The sequence below is a fragment of the Danio rerio genome, chromosome 23 (assembly GCF_049306965.1).
Source record: "Danio rerio strain Tuebingen ecotype United States chromosome 23, GRCz12tu, whole genome shotgun sequence".
Taxonomy (NCBI): domain Eukaryota; kingdom Metazoa; phylum Chordata; class Actinopteri; order Cypriniformes; family Danionidae; genus Danio; species Danio rerio.
In genome coordinates this window covers 43,510,001-43,520,000 of record NC_133198.1, presented here as the reverse complement: position 1 = coordinate 43,520,000, position 10,000 = coordinate 43,510,001, and the positions used below count along the sequence as shown (strand labels likewise).

The following is a 10,000-nucleotide window of genomic DNA, read 5'->3' as shown; positions in this document are numbered from 1 at the left end:
TGCGTGTTTGCGCATGGGTTTACACATGGGTGTGTGTAATGGCTAGAATAATGGCTGGCATACGGGTGGGTGTAAACCGTTGGGTAGCATGCTCCTTTACAGCTGTTGTCCGTTTCATGTTTGAAAACTGGGAAACGGCCAGTGGTGCAGCTTTTGCATGGGTTGTTTACGAAGGGCATCCTGTAAAAAAAGAAAAAGGTAGCACTTTAGTTATAGTACCAATTGCCACTATTAAATTGGCTTATTATATGCATAGTCCTGTCACAATATTCAATAGATTGACTTATTGTGCAATATTTGAAGATGACTTTTTGCCATTGTAATATATATTTACAAATTCACCAATAACAATAAAGCCATTTTACAATGACATTTACATATTACCTTCCTGGTGTCAAAGTTTATAATAAATGAAAGACCCTTAGCTAATTATCATTTTGAGACCAGGCATGATCAAACTGTCTATAATTGGACATACTAGGTTGACTCATTTGTATCTACTCAATAACGAAGACCCACCTAAATGTAATTACTCCCAAGCTGCTCTTACTATCAAACATATTCTGTTGGAATGTGGAATTTTGAATACAATTAGACAACATTTTATAAGGAATGTACTTTAATGGACATTTTTATAAAAAAAAAAGGTACCACCAGGAAGAATCTTAAATTATTAATTATCAAACATTAAACTGAGAAATCATAACTTTTTTGTGTGAATTTTATTTATTTATATTTTATGTTTATCTAAGTAACTATTTATTGTAATACGAATTAGTTTTTACCATGTAATATTTTTGTGTATATCCATCTTGCCATGAAATAGCCATACGTTGCTGATTTGGCAACAAATAATAAATAAATTAAATGTGTCTAAGTTTATAATTGGACATTTACCTAATTAGACATTTAATAGTACAGTGGAATATTTTATATACTTTGAATATATATATGGTCAAAATTATTAGCCCCTTTAAGCTATTTTTTTTTTTTGCTAATCTACAGAGTAAACCTTCATTACACAATAACTTACCTAATTACCCTAACCTGCCTAGTTAACCTAATTAACCTAGTTAAGCCTTTAAATGTCACTTTAAGCTGTATAGAAGTGTCTTGAAAAATATCTAGTCAAATATTATTTACTGTCATCATGACAAAGATAAAAAAAAATCTTTTATTAGAAATAAGTTATTAAAACTATTGTTTAGAAATGTGTTGAAAAAAATCTGCTCTCCATTAACCAGAAATTGGGGAGAAAACAAACGATGACTAATAATTCAGGGGGGTTATTATTCTGACTTCAACTGTATATATAATAGGACATGCACCTTTTTAAACTTCAAATTAGTGAATCTAAATAATCTCAAGAATGATAAGTATTTTAAAGTGTTTATAGCTTTTTGTATTATTTGCATTAGGCTGTTATGTAATCATCAGTGGCAAAAAATGATCTCAAAATGACAATTATATTGCTTTTTGCAACAATTTCTGTGACAATATATCACACAACAACAATTCCTTGTCGTGATCATCCTATGTATGTATATTAATAAGATATTTGCTGTTTTTATTGTGATGTTGGCTGTAGTACTTATAAAGTGTGATGTTAGATCCCCAATCCCACCCAATACCTAAACCCAACTACCATTATACTATTAATAAGCAGCAAATATGGAGTTTATTTGGCTAAAATGCTTAGCTAATGGTTTGTTAAAATGAGTGTAAAGTAATATTTTGAGTAAAGTTGGAATGTAATGTTCTTAGGTAAGGTAAGTCTTAAGTATATGTATTGTGATTGTGTAGTGTATGTTTTGTTGTTGTATGAAGTGAGACAGATCAATTTTCAGCTTTACCTGAACAATAAAGTAACAATAATAGTAAGAATAGTAACTTAAAATAAAGCGTGACTGGAAAAAGTAGTGTGAAGGGTATACAACAACATGTTCTTCTTTTAGAAGTTTAGGAGGATTGTTCATATTGAACATCAATTTAGCATCTACCAAATTATTTTATTGTATATTCCATTTTTTAAATCCATGAATATTCAAAACATCATGTCAGATTTCCAAAAAATATTTTTCTAATCTATTAAAAAATTTATTAAAGTATCTATTAAATATTCATTCAGTCATTTTCTTTTCAGCTTAGTCCCTTTGTTAATCTGGGATCGCCACAGCGGAATGAACCACCAAATCTATTGAACATCTGTTAAAATATCTATTGACTTCAATCATCTTATGATGGATAAAAAACTATGAATACTGTATGTGCAAGTAACAAGACAAAGTAAAGAAAAGTTACATTACTTACATGATTTTAGTCCTTGTCCTTGTTTGGTAGGAGAAGAAAGATCTTGGTTTACTGAAGCAAGTGATCAGTAAGGTCCTGCTTTAACCAGCGTGTCTTTCCACTGCAGCCCTTGATATTTATACACCTCATGTCCATCTCCACCCCTGCCGCATCCCCTGTGAGAAACAAGAAAGGATTTTGGGTGAGTGACGTTAATTTGATTGTTCTGGTTTTGGGAATTAAGTTGAATCAATGTCTTAGTCTAATTGTGCTGGAATGATGATGGAGTTTCAGAGTAAGGAGAAAATGTCGATTTATAATCTAGATAAAAAGCCAGCGCCAGACCAGTCATGGCAAGGTCACAGTCCTGATTCCCAGAAAATGCACTTGTAGATCTGATGCCTTCAGAATTGTCATAACGCATCGTTTTTTAGATTCAGTAAAGTATTAGAAACATTCATAAGAGATTTTACTTTGTGAGATTAAACTCTGCCATAATGAAAATTACCCCATTATGCATGCCTTGTTTACTGTTGATTGCTAGGTTACCAATACTATAGTGCGCCACTCTAACAACTTGATGGAAACACCTAATTCACATTAGTTTTTTGTTTTTTATTTTTTTGCGAACTTTGAAAAGATAAAAAGTTTCTTGGTTATTACACCAGATTAAGAGTATAGTTCTGTGCCTTATTGACAAAAAAAAATGCAGATCTTCATTTTTTTATTGGTCTTGGCACACAATTTAACTTCAGAAAAGTCAAGCGTTAAAAAGGAAAGTTATTTTAATATTCATTTTTTGAGTGAGATGCTAATGGTCTAATCTGATTCAATTATCTACGCTAAGCTAAAAGTCATCTAAATAAATTCAATAAGTAAAACTCAACTTTAACTCTAGGGGAACATTCATTCATTTTCTTGTCGGCTTAGTCCCTTTATTAATTCGGGGTCGCCACAGCAGAATGAAACGCCAACTTATCAAGCAAGTTTTTACACAGCGGATGCCCTTCCAGCCACAATCCATCTCTGGGAAACATCCACACACACACTCATACACTACGGACAATTTAGCCAACCCAATTCACCTGTACCGCATGTCTTTGGACTGTGGGGGAAACCAGAGCACCCAGAGGAAACCCATGCGAAGGCAGGGAGAACATGCAAACTCCACACAGAAATGCCAACTGAGCCGAGGTTCGAACCAGCGAGCCAGCGACCTTTTTGCTGTGAGGCGAATGTGCTACCAACTGCGCCACTGCCTCGCCCTCTAGGGGAACATATAAAGTAAAAGTATATATGTATAAAGTGAATAAAAGTAAAGCAATCCTTTACAACATTTTTGTTAATTATATACATTTTAACCTCTTAAGGCCCAAGGTGTTTTTTTTACATGCATTTTTTGTTTCTCTTTGCTATTTGGGCTTATTGGAACCTAATTAGAATAAAAAACAAAGTATTTTGATATGATGTACTTTTAGATAAAAATGATGTCCATATATGTGGACTCGTGGTCAGAATTTGAATAAAACACTTTTTCCTGACTGTTTTTAGTGCACATTTAACAAAATTTTCTTTGGGAACTTGCTTTAACTATCAGAAAATAAAAACAACATTTTTTCCCCATTTTGGACAGTTAAAAATGGTGTTTGGGACATTTCATATGCTGCAAACCAGTTGCAGGATGACACTGTATGTCTGTATTTTAAATAGCCACTTAAGAGCTAAAAATGTGCTGTGCACATATGTGGACACTCAGGCCCTACGAGCTTAAGAAAGAACAGATATGACATACTGAAAATCTCCTATTCCAGCACATCCCAGATTTGGTAACAATGGACCTTTTTCACAAGACCGTTATGATGCGCTTAACAGTCATCAGCATCTTAACTCCTTAAAAGTTTTTAATATTTAGATTTTGTTTTGAAAAAACATCGGAACATTTATATGCATTTATGTATTTGATCATCTTTGCATCAAATTACAAAAAAAGAATTACCGCTTGTGCGAGGTGTTTCTAATGCAGTATCTATGGGACAGGACGTTATTCCAACCCAGGCTCATTCTGAAAACATAGTCCAGCGGACGTTTCTGGATACCGCGAAATACGTCCCGGGAGGTACGTATTTGTGCAGTTTTTGTTTTATCCGCGAGAGGCCGCTGTGTGTGCTTTTTCATATCTCGAATGTCTCTCGCGAGTGCCGTTTGCGCCCGCGCTGTTCTCGCGTCAACCCACCAGAGGCCGCTGTCTGACTGACCGAATGATTGACTGCACAACCGGCTAATCGGCTGACCCACCCTCCTCTTTCCCTGAACCCAACCAGTTTTACCGATTGACCCGGCTGCCTGCTCACTTCCCTAAACCCGAGCAACAATTTAGAAAAGCCGTCTAGAAAAAGAAAAACCCTTGTCTGTTTTTTTTTTTTTTTTTTTTTTCCGGATTTCACCACATTCTCACCCTGTTATGAACTCGTTCTCTTTATTTTTTGGATTCTGTTTTTGTCTTACCTGATTTCTGGAACCGCTCTTCCCCGGACTCGAACCTGGACGCCTTTGTCAACTCCTCCTCTCTGCATCTGAAGTCCGCCGACGCACATGATGAGCTGACCGGACAAACTGACTGCGGCGGGAAAGCCCTCCACACGGAGGTAAGCGGTCAGCCGGCAAGCGCGAAAGGGAACGGCGTCACACCGCCCCGTAGCGTTCGCTTAAACAAAATGAGCTTGGGTTGCGTTATTCTCTGCTCTGGCTGCTGTCATCAGTCTCACATTTTTTTTCTTTATTTTGACAGTCTTTATAACATCATCGTGGAGTTTTTTAAAGTATCGCACGAGAAACGAATGAGGGAAATGTCATATTTCGAAAATATCAATGTAATTTTGATAAAAACCCCATAGTTTAGAAAAACGTTTGTGTATGCTAACTTGAAATGGTTTTGGACTTGCATATGCAGAATTAGTGAATCCCCATTATGCTTGCCTTGTTTACTGTAGGTTGCTGGATTACCAATGCTATAGACAGTAGCTCTAAAAACTTGATGGAAACGCACCTATAGTTGAAGTCAGAATTATTAGTCCCCCTTAGAATTGTTTTTGCTATTTTAAATATTTCCCGAAGGATGTTTAACAGAGCAAGGAAATTTTCACAGTATATCTGATAATATTTTTTCTTCTGGAGAAAGTCTTATTTGTTTTCGGCTAGAATAAAAGCAGATTTAATTTTTTTAAGCCATTTTAAATTCAAAATTATCAGCCCTTTAAGCTATATATTTTTCGATATTCTACAGAACAATCGTCATACAAAACCTTGTCTAAATACCCTAATTTGCCTAGTTAACCTAATTAAGCTTTTAAATGTCCCTTTAAGCTATCTTGAAAAATATCTAGTCAAATATTATTTACTGTCATCATGATAGAGATAAAAAAAAATCCGTTATTAGAGATGAGTTAAAACTATTATATTTAGAAATGTGTTGAAAGAAATCTTCTCTCCATTAAACAGAAATTGGGGGAAAAATAAACAAGGGGAGAATAATTCAGAGGGGCCATTAATTCTGACTTCGGCTCTAATTCACATTAGATTTTTGCAAACTTTAAAGAGATTGAAAGTTTCTTGGTTATTATATGAGAATGAGAGCATAGTTTCTTGTCATATCAACATAAAAATGACTTTTCATTTTCATTGGTCTTAGCACACAATATATAAATATATATATATATATATATATATATATATATATATATATATATATATATATATATATATATATATATATTTATTATTCTTTTTTTTTTTAGCAAAATGCTAATGGTCTAATCTGATTCGATGATCTAAGCTAAGAGTCATGGGTTAAAACATGGTAAAACCCATCTTTAACTGTATGGGTGTAGTAAAATGAGCATATTTCCAAATAAAGTGGAGTGATCCTTAAAAATATTTTAGCTAATTATTACATTTTAAGTAAGAACAGATATGACATACTTGGATAATACATACCTGATTGAAGTTTTATTACTGAAGAATAGTCATTGCTGTTTTACAACACCTAGTTTTACGAGGTCACATTATACATTGCTTTGCAAATTTCAAGCTGTGTTTCTAATAATGCATAGCAACAATAAAAATTAAACATGACACGTTAAGTGAGACAGAGTTGTGTTTCTGACATTAATTTTAAGAGCAGCGTCACTGCCATCTCAACATGATTCATCATCACCTTATGTATTTCAGGTTTGCATAGTAAGTGTTAATGTGCTGGGTGTGTATTAGTTCTACTTTGGTGTAATCAGTAATGCTTTCACATATAGTTTTGCGTGTTCATTTTTACACTTGTATTTATAAAAAAAACACTTTTTCATATGTTTTCTTAGCATTCTGTAAATGTTGTGAGAAGTACAAGAGGTACTGCTAAGAGACCTGAAATGTCCTGATGATAATTGAGAATGAAAAATGTAAATAAAGAATTAATATTCCTTCATTTTCTGTCAAATGTATCTCTTATACAGATTTTCTCTTTAGGAATTACAACATGAAGCAAGTTGTATTAATAAAAAGGCAAATCTAAATTGGGTTCCATTCCAAAGCAGCTTCACAAAAGGTGCACGTTGTCACTACATTACAGTCAAAATTAAAAGAGTTATTAAAATAATTGAGTGCGCCATCAGATTTAAACATGGCAGAATAATTTGCTTTGACTGCTTTTAATCGACAACATTTTATCTTGTCATTACATTTTTCCATGTTTTATTATTAAAGTAATTAATTTAGATTCGTATTGCATTAATTCCTAATTTTCACATTTACTTGCAGATATTTAGTACACTGATCTTTTTACTCTGGAAATAACCATGAGAATCCAGAAAGAGTGGAAAATTAATCAAATAAGGACTTTTTAAGGATATTATATGAATTTGGTGCTATTAAACTACCATTATCATAAAATGCCTTTTGTAATCAAATTAAATCTGACAATACAGATTTGTTGCTTTTAACCAATCTGCACTCAAGTTGCTCATGTTTTTCAAGCATATTTTGTATTTCATAAACACACATTTAGGCAAAATCCCAGAATCATCATCATTATCATTATAACTAGTATTCCGTATTACATATCTTCCACTTAACATTTGCCCAGGGGTGTAAAATACTTGAGTAATTTTACTTAATTACTGTGCTTAAGTATTATTTTTGGAGATTTGTACTTTGCTATCATTTAAATCACTGTCATTTAAAACAACTACGTGTGCTTTTTTATTAAGATTGTGAAACACTGTAAATGCAACAGAGAATGTACGACATATGGCAAACATTCAACAATTGAAATGAAAGAAAAAAAAACAGGATTGTGTATAAGTGATATTAATTTTGGGAGATTTGCACTTTGCTATCATTTAAATCAGTTTCCAAACTTTTCAGCCAGCAACCCCCAAAATAACAATGCCAGTGACTCGCAACCCCCAATATTGTTGGAGATGGTTATAGATATAGAAATCTTGCACACAACGATGCACACATACCAATAGGCCCAAGTCTATTCATTATTAATTTTTGAGACCGTCACTTAGAGGGCATCATCCAATGGCGCCCCCAGATAATTTTCTTAGGGGTGGCCAAAAAAGGCCACACCAAATCTTTGGGTGGCACACAAAATAACAATGAATTCAGTTTAATGTTATATATTTTTGTTTCTGGTAAATGAAGTAATCTGGTTTTAATTCATTTAATTAATTACTCTTGAAATATTTCAATTTATTCCTTAAAATAATTCAGCAAGTCAAATAAAAATCAATATTTAGTTTAAAAACACTTTATATATATATATATATATGAAAAGTGTTTTTAAACTAAATATTGATTTTTGATAATATATAATATATTTTGATAATATAATATATTTAATATTATATATATATATATATAATATATTTAATATATATATATATATATATATATATATATATATATATATATATATATATATATATATATATATAAATAACTTTTCAGTTATTTTCACATACTTTTATTGTACAGCATACAGTATATGCCATGTCTAAAATGAATGGAGAATAATGAATGAATTAATAAAACAAACAAATGACTGGACAAAAGGCATAACTATACACACACTCACTATGTAGCCCCTAATAATATAATTTATCCATATTCTTTTTTGAGCCACAATTTTATTAATACAGCTTCTTCTATTGACGTACCTTAAGGTATATATTAAATGGCCATTTCTGTCTATTGAAGGTGTGTGCGTGCTGTCAACGATGATCGGGGCGGGCAGTGGTGGTTTTGAATTTAAAAGACACCCTGGGCGAACCACCCCATATACCCTCAACTACCCTTAAATTGTTTCATTTATTTTTCAATAAATATAAAAATGTATTGATTCTAAATAAATACAATTACTATTAATATTATTATACAATTATTATTCTAAATAAACAACTGAAATCAATCCTAAATGTTGCTGGAAAACAATGTGACAACTGTGATAGCTAAGATCACTTAAGAAATCTTTTAAGAAATCTAATTTTGTAGAATACGAAAACTAATTTTTTTTTATAGAATTATCTGTGGTCATAGACCCGACTCATGGCCGATTTTAATGTCATGAAATCTTACATCCCTGACTCTTTATCCATGCTTTCTGCTTTATAGCCATGCTTAGTAAAAGTAACATCATCATCCTCATATTATTACCAGTGGCTTATTACGTGGGTCTCGTTATTATATTAGCTGTGTATTAGTTCTAAAAATGCTCATATTTTGCATGATCTTATTAACTACTACCTTAATAATTATTAATAAGCAGCAAATTAGACGTTTATTGAGCTAAAAATCAAAGTTAATGTTTTATATAGCAAGAATTGTACTTTATAAAAAAACATTGGTCACACTTTATTTTATTTTCCTAATTCTGCACAATGCATTTAATATGAATAAAAGAAATAATCACCACTATTTCTTCAAAGGTTTTTAATCTGTTTGTAACATTTGTTGTAAATCATTCCTGTTTCAGGAAAATGCTTAAATGTGCACGCAATTCTGGAATGAGTCATGTAATAATAAGTATGCTGTGCATTTATAATCTTTTTTCTCGTGTGATTCACTTTGCCACCTCATAAAATAGTTAGTTTTCTTCAGGTTGAATTAATCTGATCTACAGTATATCTAACAATTCTGAATCAAATTGTTGATTATTTCAGGCTCGAAACGTTGCGTACTCTTCCAGACTCTGTGTCCGTTTGGCTGTTCTTTATTAAGGCATTTTGGACTCTGGTGTAGTATTTGATGACAGAGCATCATGATCATGATAAAGGTAAATGAATCCAACCAATTCACACACACTTAATGCACTTTATTAGACATGTACACATGGACATCACCTATATACTATATCTAAAGTACTATGTTTATGCACACTACCTGACAAAAGTCTTGCCACCTATCCAAGTTTTAGGAACAACAAATAATAACGACTTCTAGTTAATCATTTGTTATCAGAAGTGGCTTATATGAAAGGCAAAAGCCTCTAGATTACGCTTATTTTACCAAAATAAAAAATGATCATGCTTTGATTTCCAATGATTTATTTAGGAAAGTAAGTTCTGACTTAGCTTAGACAAAAGTCTTCTTTGGATTCATATTCAATGCCTCCTCCATTTTACCCGAGATATGTTCAATAATGTTCATTTCCGGTAAC

The 10,000-nt window shown here is 32.4% G+C and overlaps 2 protein-coding genes across 5 annotated transcripts in view; one reads left to right on the top strand and one right to left on the bottom strand.

The window, feature by feature from the left end:
• Positions 1 to 2,469, bottom strand: part of tgm1l6 (transglutaminase 1-like 6) — a 13,839-nt gene extending 11,370 nt beyond the window's left edge. The window contains exons 1-2 of one of the 2 annotated variants that reach the window (XM_009297092.5): positions 2,311 to 2,469; positions 1 to 180 (exon numbers count right to left, since the gene is read on the bottom strand). The exon at positions 1 to 180 is cut by the window's left edge and continues 218 nt beyond it. In XM_009297092.5, coding sequence (XP_009295367.1) covers positions 1 to 180; positions 2,311 to 2,312 — 182 coding nt within the window. In that variant the 5' untranslated portion in view covers positions 2,313 to 2,469. The remainder of the gene's footprint in view (positions 181 to 2,310) is intronic. The other variant, XM_021470040.3, reaches the window with a different exon arrangement.
• tgm1l2 (transglutaminase 1 like 2) overlaps positions 1 to 10,000 on the top strand; it is a 34,887-nt gene that overhangs the window by 6,368 nt on the left and 18,519 nt on the right. The window contains exons 2-3 of one of the 3 annotated variants that reach the window (XM_073939357.1): positions 2,417 to 2,491; positions 9,504 to 9,616. The gene's annotated coding sequence lies outside the window, so the exon portion shown is untranslated. Of the gene's footprint in view, positions 1 to 2,416; positions 2,492 to 4,524; positions 4,935 to 9,338; positions 9,367 to 9,503; positions 9,617 to 10,000 lie in introns of those variants that run through there. The other 2 variants (XM_073939359.1, XM_073939358.1) reach the window with 2 other exon arrangements.